Source organism: Phacochoerus africanus, chromosome 2 (genome assembly GCF_016906955.1).
Source record: "Phacochoerus africanus isolate WHEZ1 chromosome 2, ROS_Pafr_v1, whole genome shotgun sequence".
Lineage (NCBI taxonomy): Eukaryota > Metazoa > Chordata > Mammalia > Artiodactyla > Suidae > Phacochoerus > Phacochoerus africanus.
The window spans coordinates 16,809,401-16,822,576 of NC_062545.1; the positions used below are offsets into that span (position 1 = coordinate 16,809,401).

The 13,176-nt window shown below is 42.4% G+C and overlaps 1 protein-coding gene across 2 annotated transcripts in view; it reads right to left on the bottom strand.

The window, feature by feature from the left end:
- Nucleotides 1-6,020: 6,020 nt before the first annotated feature.
- The window catches only part of UST (uronyl 2-sulfotransferase), a 294,010-nt gene continuing 286,854 nt past the window's right edge, over nucleotides 6,021-13,176 (bottom strand). For both annotated transcript variants that reach the window (XM_047769980.1, XM_047769979.1), the window contains 2 exons: nucleotides 8,393-8,672; nucleotides 6,021-6,843 (listed from right to left, as the gene is read on the bottom strand). In XM_047769980.1, the coding sequence (XP_047625936.1) occupies nucleotides 6,744-6,843; nucleotides 8,393-8,672 (380 nt within the window). In that variant the 3' untranslated portion in view covers nucleotides 6,021-6,743. The remainder of the gene's footprint in view (nucleotides 6,844-8,392; nucleotides 8,673-13,176) is intronic.

Consider the following 13,176-nt stretch of genomic DNA (forward strand, 5'->3'; position numbering starts at 1 on the left):
ATTCCTTTCTACTTACCTGCATAGCTGCAGTGGTGGGATTGCTTGGGGGTTATCGCAGTCCTCAAGTCATGATGTGAGTCGCCTCTTGCTCATTGAATCAGAATTTCAATCATGTTGTAATCATACAGCACTCTTAGGAAAGCTTACCTGATAAAGACTGATTTTTAGAATACTATGGTAATTTCCAAAAAAAGGCAACGACACTAAAGCAGGTTACACATCCTGGGAGAGAGAATAACTTTGGATCAACCAATGTGTCTATGTTGTGTTTTAAATGTCTTAACCATGCCTTGCTTGTGGCCAATACTACTCTAAAGCATCGAAGGAAAATAAGCAGGTATGGGAGAAAAATTAGGTTTGGAAAGACCTTGGGATTTCTTGAGTAAATTGTTATGGATACAGCTCCCCCTAGTGTACTGAACAACACAGGTACCCCTGTGTGCAAAGGCTGAACTCAAGTTCAAAGGCTGATCTTCTTATCGCCAAATACCTACCTTATCTAAACAACCTGAGATCTCCCCTTAGCCATTGTTTTCCGTCCTACTGCATAACCAACCACAGACCAGGGAAGAAATGGGGCAAAGTCGTTTACCTAATTTGATTTGAGCATCGGCCACCATGGAAGTACTAAATTGATTCGAATTACCCAAATCATATTAAAAAGCACAACATATATCCAGCACAAATGAACATCTCCTCAGAAAAGAAAATCATGGACTTGGAGAAAAGACTTGTGGCTGCCTGATGGGAGGGGGGAGGGAGTGGGAGGGATCGGGAGCTTGGGCTTATCAGACACAACTTAGAATAGATTTACAAGGAGATCCTGCTGAGTAGCATTGAGAACTTTGTCTAGACACTCATGTTGCAACAGAACAAAGGGTGGGGAAAAAATGTAATTGTAATGTATACATGTAAGGATAACTTGATCCCCTTGCTGTACAGTGGGAAAATTAAAAAAAAAATGAAAAAAAAAAGCACAACAGAATTTACTTTAAAAAGATGTTCTCATGAAGAAAGGGAAGGAAATTAGGAAGAATAAGCAAGATTAAAAGATAATTCCTTGTGAATTATTTTCCTAAAAATATCATTTGCATTTTTCATCTTCTATTTGTCAAAATGTTAGTCATTTGCAAATATATTTTCCTCAATCAGGATACATGGGCCATTGGAAAACTAAAAAATGGACCATAGCAGAGGGAAAGCAAATCCAATGTGGGGAAATGACTTACATTAAAACAATGCTCCTCAAAGCACAATCTCCAGAACCACAGGCTCTTAGTGGATCTTAGTAAGAGTTTAATGGCAAAAATTTTGAGAAATGTAGGGTTTGACAAAATAAACTGATTTTTTTTTTTTTTAGGACCACACCCGTGGTTTACGGAAGTTCCCAGGCTAGGGGTCGAATTGAAGCTGTAGCTGCCAGCCACAGCAACGCCTGATCCTTAATTAACTCACTGAGTGGGGCTAAGCATTGAACCTGCATCCTCATGGATCCCAGTCAGGTTCGTTAGCCACTGAGCCATGAAGGGAGCTCCTTAACTGATTTTTTAAATTGCGTTTTTCCTCTAGGCCCTTAGCATGCTCTTAAAATCCCACTGTACTGTGTGACACTAGTCTTTGAACTTCAGCATTTCCCAAATTAACATGATGGTTTTTTTTGTTTTGTTTTTCCCCCAATGCTTAACCCACATATCTGCTTTGTGAATTATCCTCTGGGAATATGCACTGGATTAGAATTTCATTAACTTTCAATTAAAGACAGAGAACAAATAGGAGAGTGTGCCAAAGGAGGAAAGAAAGGGGTAAATTTGATACCAACAGCAAAAAGGGTAGCTGTGAGAAAGTTCGTGGTTAGTGTCATAACCCTCCTTCGCATGTGACCCATTAGTAACGCAACATCTTAAAGTCTCAGCCCGTGATGGTCCTGTGGTGGGTCAGAAGGATTGGCCAGGCTGAACCCATCACCAGCCCAGAAGGTCATTGTCAGGTTTCTCCCACAGCATCGTAGCAATGATGCCACTTGAGAATGAGAAACAAGACTCCAAAAAGTAAACTATCCCATCCTCTCAAGTTTTCAACTTTTGTTGAGACTTTTCCATGTACACAACCTACACTAAGTCATAAGGATGGCTAAGTGCCCTATCATTAGCAGGATCATAGGTGCTTTCAAGGAGTCAGAGGAAGCCTATATCCAGTAGAAGCTGTGAGTTGAAGTCAAACCCTCTCAGCTTTGTAAACTCCCAAAGAGAGCATTGAGAAAAATGGAAACCCACTGCGTAGCTTGTCCTGGATTAAGAGCACAGGATCAGAACTCTGATTCACGTCCTATAGAACGAGCCTCTCCTTTCGGCTCTGTCCACATTTCCAAAAAGCTGCCCTCCCTCAACTCCCTGGTATACTGGGCAGCACCTGAAGATGGGAGGGGTTGGGGACCGCAGTGGACCTGGACCTACATGTAATGCTATTCTCTTTTGCTGGGGACCCAGCGTTTAGTAGAGAAAATCTTGGTCAGCCCCAGCAGGACTGTGGCTGAGTCTCTTAGCTCATGGGGGTGGAGGGTGGGATGAGTTTCATCCCAGAAGCAGCTCTCGGTTGTCAAGGGATGTCCTATTTTCTTCCTAACGCTTTCCAGCTGGGTTGACTTCAGGCGTGGGGAGGTCAAGTGATTTACTCAAACGCCCAGTGAAAGAGACCAGCTGGGACTTGAACTCCGGGACTGCTGGTGCAAGGCCCTGCCCTTAGTCGGCCAATGCTCTGCTTCCTGGTTTTCGCTTTTTCTCTGAGTTGCACCAAGCAGCCAGTGTGCTGAATGTGGCGCAGCCCGCCCTCCCGGCTGTCCTTGCTCAGGACTGGAATAAGAGGCATGTTACAGGTCAGGTCTGAATGTTCTGGCAGTGCAGCGGAAAGCAGATCGCTCCATGCCTGCTCAAAGCATACAGTGTCTGGCGAAAGCTGGAGTGAAGATAGCTACACCCACACGCCAAGATTCCAAAAGGAAAAACTTAGCTCACATTTTTCCTTTGCATAGTGATTTTTCTTCCCTTCCTTTTTGCCCTCTTTTTAAAATTTTCTTTCTTTCTTTCTTTTTTTTTTAAAGGGAATCCCCATGTTTACAAGTTGAAATCCAAAATGCACAAATGGTCAGCTCACAATTCTTTGACCCGTGAACATCTGTGGGCCTGGGTGTTCCCTGGGAATCGGCAGTGCTGGAGCTGTGAGCCAAGCCTGCCCTAGGCAGAAAGGAATTCTCAAGAAGTGCAACAGTCGGTGAGTGGGGAGGCCGGCTAGTGATCAGGGCCTGGTTATCCTCTAGCCTGGTTTTCCAGGGGCATGTCTGCACTCAACTTCAACTCGTTTTATGAACTGCATTTGACTTTATTTTTTGAGATGGGTCCATCGGAAATGCTTCACAGGACATAGGACATGAATCTTCATTTTGCCTTTAAGAAAAATAAAACCATAATCTGAGATGGGCAAATGTGGTTCAAGTCTGTTTACTCAGAAACAAGAAGCTCTCTGTGTCTGTATTCTAGAAAAATCTAGAATGTTTTTGGACACCTGTCTCTGAGGACTGACGTGCTCTGAAAGTCAATAGGGTCTCCCTCTGCAGAAGAGGGTCCGACAGCCCTAGCTCCTAGGAGAGTCTCATAGGGCACCTCTGGGTGCTGCCTTCAGATGGCAGGGGACCCTGGGTGTGGCTAAATGTGCCTCTTCCTTTCCGTTCTGGATGGACTCTGGCTCTAGCTTCATTTTATAGTTTTAATTTGGTAGCTTCTCAAAAGTTAAGCAAACCCTCAATGGAAAAAGTTGGCCTGTGATGTATTTGCGCCTCCCATCTGGACCTTGGTTGCCTCATCTGTAAGAGGAGGGAATGGACCAGATGACTGCTGAGCCCACTGCAGCCCGAGGAGTCTGGGGTTTTAGGTTTGCTTCTCTGCTACCTGGAGTTTAGTTTATGTGCTCTAACTTTTCTGCTGTCACCTGGCTCTCATGGGCTGAATTGGGTCCCCAGGAAATTCATGTGTCGATGCCCTGCGGCGCCTTGGAATATGATTGTGTCTGGAGACAGGGTCTTCCCAGAGTGATCAAATTAAAATGAGGTCTTTAGGGTGGGCCCAGTACAACTGGAGTCCTGATAAATGGAGGAAATTTGGACATAGACGTGGACGCACATGGAGGGAAGGCCACGTGTAGATGCAGGGAGAAGATGGCCACATGCAAGCCAAGGAGAGAGGTCTCAGAGGAAACAACCCCACTGACCCCTTGATCTCAGACTTCCAGCCTCCAGAACTGTGAGAAAATAAATCTATACTGTTTAAGCCACTCTGTCTGCAGAGCTCTGTTACAACAGCTCAAGCAAAGTAATATACTGGCTTGTATCACAGTGACTTTTCCGAGCTATGAAAGAAGTTCCAGGTGTTTTTGTTTGTTTGTTTGTTTGTTTTTCAACAAACTCTTAATACTGGTGTGAGTCTGCAACAGACTTTTCTTTTGCAGGATATTCAAAATACTTGAAAATTATTTCTTTGTCATCAGATGGAAGTAAATCATTTTAGTAAAATAAATCCCCTTTGTTTTGACTTGAAGGGAGTTTCATGATTCTGACCCACGGAACTGTTTTCCTGCCTGAATGGCCGTGGAGCATCACTTTGCCTTTTGAGAAACACTGCCATTATCTACAAAATTCATTTAAGCCCAAATGGCTCATTGGATAGGCCTGCAGGTAACAGCACACTTATACCGAACTTCTGACCACCCAAGCAGCACCAGAGGGGGCAGAGTCCTGGTTTTGTTTAGTTCTTTTGTCTTGAAAGTTCACTCAGAGTCAAACATCCCGTGACTGGGTTACAGACTAAGTGAGAAAGAAAGGGAACCACGTAGCGCTTTGCTGACTCTCAGATTCCTACCTGAAGTAAAGCATGTTATTACCCAAGTGCTTTTTTCTTTCGTTTAGAATCAAGATTCTGGTTCTTTTCTTTTACAAAATAGGCATGTGGAGTTGGCCTCTGTCCAGTCCAGTATCTGAAAGCATGGAAATGCCCTTCCTTCGGCCCCTGTAAATTCCGATTGAGGCAACAGCAAAACTTCTCAGGGAGAACATTTCTGGATCAGAACCTGCTCCCTTGGGAGGTTAGCATCACCCAGCTTTGGAGGGTCTGCATGTCTGAGAAAGAGATCAAGGTACAGACTTTGGATCTTGGAACATTCCACCAAGTGATGTGGAAAGGCACAGCCTTGTTCTCCCACGGGACCGCAAACAGGGCGTGTAGAGACTCGCTGTCATAGCTGAGGATTCTGATGATGCGTCCTGACACCCAACAGACCAGAGCATATAGTAATGAGGCCAGCAGCTGTTTAGTGCCATCTAATTATAAGAGTAAGAGTTTCTAGGAGGAGTTCCCTGGTGGGCTACCTGTTAAGGATCCTGAGTTGTCCCACCGATGAGGCACAGGTTTGATCCCTGGCCTGGGAACTTCTGCATGATGTGGGTATGGCCAAAAGAAATGTAGATTTCTTTTTCTTTTTTTTTTTTAATACGAGTTTCTAGATCTTTAAAAATACATCTTTCCCCAAATCACATCTTAAGGAAGAAGCTTGGCCCCTTAAGAAGGCTAAGGGGGCTGTGAGGAACTGCAGGCACTTTTATTTGCAGTTATCGACAGAATGGAAAAAATGTCCACTTATTTATATTCATTTATTTACATGGGTAATGAATAAGTTAAGGAACACTTCATCTCAAACACATTGCTTTTATTTTAGCTAAGCTAATGTTTCAGTTCCATATATATTTTTGAATTGCCATCAATGTCAAACACCATTTTTTTCTTTCCTCTTTAAAAAAAATGATTTACAAGCACTTTTACGGCACTCAGGGAAAGTAGGCTGAAGGTTCATAATAATAATTTTCCTCTTAAAAAACATCCATCAGACCAAAATAAAATCATTTTAATTAACTCCTTCCTGAGTAACTAAAACCTTGGAATGTGCTGAAAGGTTATAATAAATAAGGCAGTCAAAGATCAACCAGCTTAAAATGTATTTTTTAAATTAAACTATGTAAAATGTACAATATATTTCATGAAGTACAAACTGTGTTGGGCTCAGGGCCAAAGACATGTTGTCACGTGTGCCAAAGAAGCTGATGAAGTGCCTCGACTTTTAGGACCTGGAGGCTGTTGGTTGGGACAAAATTACATGAAGGTCCTGTAAGTCGGTCCATCAGCAGCTCTCGATGTGATGTTACAGCGACCACTGCTGACAAGAAATGCCTCTGAACACACAAGGAGAAGTGCTTCTGTGAACCTGCACTAAGAGGATGCCTCTGTCAATGACCGATCATCCTGATGTTCAGACGACAGCAGAGAACACTTAGCCAGCCTTAGTTTCAGATACTGCGATTGCACAGTGCGTCGATCAACCATCATTCTTTCCATGCGATTTCAAAGAAATGACTCACCATAGGTCCCAAGCAGCAGCTCCTGCTCTTATTCTGAATATGATTGCTGCTCTCGGGTGGATTTTTACAGTAAGCCTACCGGTAGGGCCCTGCTCTCTCTCAACAGGACAAAGGATATTTCCTCTTCTAAGAACATTCCCCTTCATCACTTCCCGGCCCCAGTTCTCTGAGGCAGAAAGGAGGCCCACAAGTGGTCAACTGCTGGACTCTGTGCCTTTGTGGTCCCAGCCTTCGCTGGCCTCCCGCGGGGTGGAGCCTTCTCAATACAGCTCATGATAAAGTAGCTTTAGTGCACACTTGACAGGTTCCAAATGACTTGCTTTATATCTTGGCTACTGTCCAATTTTAGGGAACGAAGAAAAAATTCTAGAGAGACTTGTTGGTTTCTGAAAAGTAGAAAATGTGTAGCTTGTGTAAAGTCAGCGTCTTATTTACTATTAAGTATTCCCAACTCACACTGGCTAGGGCTCCTGAAGGGCTGGCTCTAGGGGAAAAAAACATGAAGGAGACAAAATTCGTCCCAAGTATCCTGCCTGTCACCACCACCTGCAGCCCTGCCTCTCAGCTGGCTATACATTATCCACCCAAGAGTATGTTGTATTGGGGGGGGGGGCAGGGGGATGGCCATAGATGAAAACATTCCAGAAGCCAAAGAAAGAGGTTTCTAAGGGCTGAAGCAAAGCCTCATGGATAGGTGGCAGGTGATGGGGGTGGGGTGGGGAGGAGATATTTTGGAGCAATGGAACTGCCCAACTTCTACTCAGATCATTGCAGGAGAGGGTGGGGGTGGGGGTGCAGACACCGACTCATAAAGATGGCCAAACAGTTTCTTACTCAGAAGCTCTTATTTCTCTTACTGATGCCCTAGCAGGGTTCTCAGGAGGGAGCTGATTCCCTGCCATTTGACTGCTGCCTGCACAGAGCTCAGTATCCCTTTCTACCAAAAACGGGTACCTCTTAAGGGACTAGAAGGTAAAAGATACCAGCTACTTTGGGAGCCAGCTGGCCAGGGGTGTGCCTGATGGATCATGCATGGTCTTGGTCAAGCCTAGAACTTAACGCCACAGGAGTCAAATGTCAGGGCTAAACTGCTTCCTAGGTTTCCAGTTAAGGCGATGCTGGTAAGAGATGTTTTCTCTTGGGTGCAAAGGACACAGCCATGCCATTTTCCTAGGCCACTCAACCTCCAGAGTTGGTCTGTCCTGCCTATGTGCCTCCTTACACAGCCAGCAAGTTCTTTGCCTGGTTCTGCTATTTTGAAATCTATCAGAATGGTCTCAAGGGAGCTTGCCTTGCACTTTGACCTTGAGAGGTACTCAGGGCTTGGGGTGTGACAAGCCGCCTTGCTCTATGAGAGACAGTAAGTGCCCTGCTCTTGGTGAAAGTGTCCCCTGAGAGGAACCAGAGGCAGACCTCTGTCCCCATGGGCAGAATCCACTTCTCCAGGGACATTCTCCATTTCGATGTCCTTGTCTGCCTTGCCTTCTCCTCTTAGATCCTTCTAGAATAGATTCTCTGGTCTCTGAAGTGGTTTGGGGTTTCTACTGAAAAATACAAGCATGGGTGTTTCCTACCACCGAGGTAATATTTTTTACAAGTCTTTTTACCAATGATTAGTTACTGGGCTCTAGGCTCTATTTCTCCTCCTCTCATGATACTAGGAGAAGAAAAGTGATTTGATGACGCGATGCCTTGTGAGGCAGCCATCTAGTGTACCTGGGAAGGACCAAGAAGCCAGAAAGACACAGAATAAAATTAAACGAATAAAACCCGCAAAACCGGGCATCTCCCAATGACCCCAACATGTGGGAATGTTTTGTTCTTCTTAATGCAGCCGAGCATTAATTTAGTCCCTTGAAGGATTTTTCTTCCCTAAACAAACCTTTCTGGAAAAGGGAGATTAAGCCACTGGAGGCAACACAGTGCCGGCATCACCTCTTATAAATATCTTCGAGCCACTTCTCGTCGTCCTGTTCCTCATCGTCGATCGGCTCCTCGGTTTCCAGTGGCGATGGAATAAAGAACTGGGGTCTCAGCGGGGGGTGGCTGGCACGAGACTTGAGTCCGAACTTGCGCTTCAGCAGGTGGAACTGCTCCTTGACGTAGTGGTAGAACTCGTACTCGTATCTCATCCGCTGGTAGAGAATCTGCACGGCCTCAGGAGAGGGGACAGTCTTCTTCACGGTCACAGTCATGTTCCCAAGCTTCCTATGCTCTGGAAAAGAAGCGGGGTTGCACATGAGCCACTGTCTGCAATGCCGCAGCTTAGACGGGATGATGGCGAGGTCCTGTGTTACCTGCGTAAGACCGGCAGGTTTGACCCTCAAGCAGTGGAAGGGAAAAATGGCTTCTCAACTACATTTGGAAAGATTTCACCATTTTCCAGGTGTTAATATCCACACCAGTCGACTAAACCTAAACTAGCCAACCTTGCTTTCTGGGGGTGTGAACTATGCAATGTGACCACAACTCAATGACCAACCAACCCTTTTAGGTTATACATTCTTTTGAGGGGCAAAATATACCTGCCTTTCATCTTTCATTTCCTGTTACTTTCAGGAAGAAGCACAGGGAAAAAAAAAAAAAAAAAAGCTGTCTCACCACTTCCTAATCATCTTGGGTTTTTATTTTCAAATACTGACATCTATTATCGAATGTTTGATACCAACACCACTGCATTTCACTCTTTCAGTGAGGCATTTGCCAAGAAAAGTAAAGGAAGGATGCGTTAGATTCCCTAAATACAATTTCAACTGCTGTAAATTTTGGATGGTTATCTTTTATTATGGCAAAATATAGTACTAGAATTTGTTTAATTTTATATGAATACTTAATAACACAACAATGGTACCTATTCATTATAAAAATATATTTATATGACAAAATTTGAACCATTTTGAAGTGTATATTTTGGTGGCATTAACTGCATTCATAATGTTGGGCAATTCTCAGCGCTATTCCCCAAATTCTTTCATTACTCCAAACAGAACCTCTGTACTCATTCAACATTAATTCCCATAAACCCCTTCTCTTTCCATCTTTCCCCAGGTAAATTCTAATCTACTTTCTGTCTATGAATTTGCCTATTCTAGGTACTTCATATAAAAGGCTTTACACAATATTTGCCCTTTTGTGTCTGGCTTTATTCACTTAAATAATGTTTTCAAGGTTCTTCTACTTTGTTGCATGTGTCACTACTTCATTAATTTTTATGGCTGAATAATCTTCCATTGCATGGATATACCATAATTTATCATTTATCCATTGATGGACACTTGGCATTTCTTCTCCCTTTTGGCTACTGTGAAGAATGCTGCTATGAACATTTGTGTAAAAGTCTTTGTTTGCATCTGTGTTTTTAATTCTTTTGGGTATTCCACCTATGAGTGGAATTGCTGGTTCACGTGGTAATTTCTTGTGTTATCAGTAATTTTGGTGTTATAGTTAAGAAACCATTGCCACACTCACGATCATAAGGGTTTTCCATGTTCTTTTATCATGTAATTTTTAATGAAAACTTTTGTCTCCAAATTTGAATAGGTATAGTATTTATTCAGTATAGCTCCAAATGGCTAATTCCAAAATCAGACTCACCCAGTAGGACAAAGACTTCATTTTGTGTATATTTGAAATACTTCCTGAAGCTTTCAATAGCAATTCTAAAGAAGGCATTTTTAAAAAGTCTCTGAGTAGTAATGGCCTCACTAAAATAAGGGTATCATTTTCCAAACCAAGTTTCTTAAAAGGCATAACATACTTTTGGATAGATCAGTCTTAGATTTTTTTCCCATTACAGCATTTATTATTAACCATCATTCTCATTGTTGGCACTCTTACTGCCACATGATGGTTAGGGGAGGTGCGTACAGCTGGGGATCTGGAAGCTCAGTGGCTTTGAGCACTTCTGCCCCCATTCCCCCACTGTAGAATTTTTGTTAAAGAACTTGACATAGTCTCTCTAAAATGGGTTTGTGATTAAAACATTTTATAATATCTGTCTTCCCTATAGATACTGACTATAGCTACTCTGACTGGAGACATGTAAAAATTTTTAATTATTATTATTTTTCAATTTTAATGGAGTGTAGTTGACTTACTATTAAGTAACCTAATAGTTGACTTAACACCTGTTAGTTTCAGGTGTACAGCAAAGTGAATCGGTTATACATACACATACATCCATTCTTTTTCAGATTTTTTTTCCATATGAGTTATTACAAAATATTGAGTAGATTTCCTTGTGCTATACAATAGGTACTTGTCACTTATCTATTTTATATGTAGTAGTGTATTTTTTTATTGTAGTTGATTTATAATGTTCTGTCAATTTCTGCTGTACAGCAAAGTGACCCATAAAAAGAACAAAATAATGCCACTTGCAGCAACATGGATGGAACTAGAGATTCTCATACTATGTGAAGTAAGTCAGAAAGAGACAAATACCATCTGATATCTCTTATATGTGGAGTCTAAAATATGGCAGGGATGAACCCATCTACATGACAGAAACAGACTCACAGACATGGAAAGGAGTGGGTACATGTTAATCCCCACTTTCTAATTTATCTCTCGCCCCCACATTTCCCCTTTGGTAGCCATGAGTTTGGTTTCTAAATCTTTGAGTCTGTTCCTGTTTGGTTAAGTTCTTTTGTTTCATTTTTTAATGTTAATAGGTTTTAAGTGCGGCTATCCCTTGGGTTTAAAAAAAAAAAAAAAACCCCAAAAAACCAGAGCTTAAAAGTTGGCATTAAAGACAGACAAGGTACAAAGAGTTTTAAGTTAAACACTGGGAGGCCAAGGAAAAAAAATCAACTCATTTCCAGACTCCTATGCTCCCTTCCTCTTGAAGCACTCACAATTGTGTGGAGTCTTGTTATCTTGGGCCAAAAAAAATTACGATTCCTGTGATAAATTCTTTGGTGAAATTATTTTACCCATTCTTCTGTTTCCAAAGAATGTAAAGAGATTTAAAATGTATATATATGTTGGGTAATAAAGCTGACATTTGGATCTTTATCTGCCTCCAGTATCTAGTTCTCAATTAGTTTCGAACCCAGGTAGGAAGAAAATAGGTGTTTCTTATTTGTCCCTCAGACTCCAATACTGAGTAACACAAAACATGTTGTGAAGCCTTAACCACCTAGGTAGGAGGTGGGTTGAGAGTTTGGCCCTCAACTTTCTAGCAGCTAACAAAGAATTTAACATAGTATACTATTCTTTATTTAAAACAATCTATTCACATCTGTTCCTAGCTACAGAGCCATAAACAAATACGTTCTATGAATTTCCATAAGAAAAACTTGTAATGGAATGAGCAACATTGAAATAACCCCCCCAGAGCAAATTCAGCCGTACGTTTCATGGGTGCCAGAGGAATAATGTGTCAGGTGCTCAACTCTGGTTTGATCACACACTCCAGGAAACCTAGAGCAGCGGTTCCCAACTCTCCCGAAAACCCAACTGAAGCTCATGTTCAGGAAGACAAGGAGGGTACGTGGACTTCTGGAAGCTCATGCTTGAAGATCTTAGGCATTTATGGTTCTGCTAGGATCCTGATTTACAGTTATCGATAAACTGCATTTCCTTCAATAATCGTTCATAGATCTTGTTTGTTCTAATAAGTACTAGTCCAAGTATAATGGTTAAATACTGGAGGAGGTTATTTTATGTGCTGGCCCAGTGTGCAGTCATAAACATAACAGCGAAGAGTGGAAGACTTGGACCTATATTTTATGAAAGGGGAGGGGCTTAACAGTGCCTAGAACTTAAAGAGAAGGCCACTCTACCCTGTTTTAGAGGAAGATACAAGGAGGAAGCATAGGGAGTTCCCATCCTGGCTCAGTGGTAACGAACCCCCCTAGTTTCCATGAGGACTCGGATTTGATCCCTGGCCTTGCTCCGTGGGTTAAGGATCCAGTGTTGCTGTGAGCTGTGGTGTAGGTTGCAGACGTGGCTCAGATCCTGAGTAGCTGTGACTATGGTGTAGGGTTAGGGTTAGGGTTAACTACAGCTCCAGTTCAACCCCTGCATAGGGAACATCCATATGTTTTGAGTGTGACTCTGAAAAGCAAAAAAAAAAAAAAGGGGGGGGGGGTAAATAAATAAAACAGAGAATTGGACTAGGTCAACTCTGGGTCCAATAAGAAAGGCCAATATCCAGAGTCAGTGATGAAAATGAACAGAATTATCACTATTTGGAGAGTTTCTCAGTCCCAGGAAAACGTCCTGGTGTTTTATTTAGCCTGAACTTATAATTATGTGTTTCTAGTAGGTATCATTATTCCGAAACCCAGTTGAATACTGACCCAGGGTCTACAAAGTTTGGTAAAGGTCAGCCTTCTTGCAGTGACCAGCATCTGAGCTTCACAGTGTTCTCCATCAAGTCAGCTCTGAGGATCCCACTCAGATGCTCTTTTATTGACTTATTCTATCCAAATTTTATATAATGAGAGATCTCTAACAAGATTTCTATTCAATAAGATTCCAACTGGCCTTTCCAGCCAAGTTTTAATTACACATCATCTCAGTATCCTGATCAGAGTTATGACTATTTGGCAGTACTTGTCAGACCAGACACTAGAAGGCTGAGCCCTATGCTTGTGGGAAAACTCTACAGAAAGGACAGGCTTTTAGGGTAAGAGTAAAGGGAACTTTTTCACTCATGGCTACAAGACAAAGTTTTGAAACATCCTTTTTTTGGACAGAAACAGATCACCGAG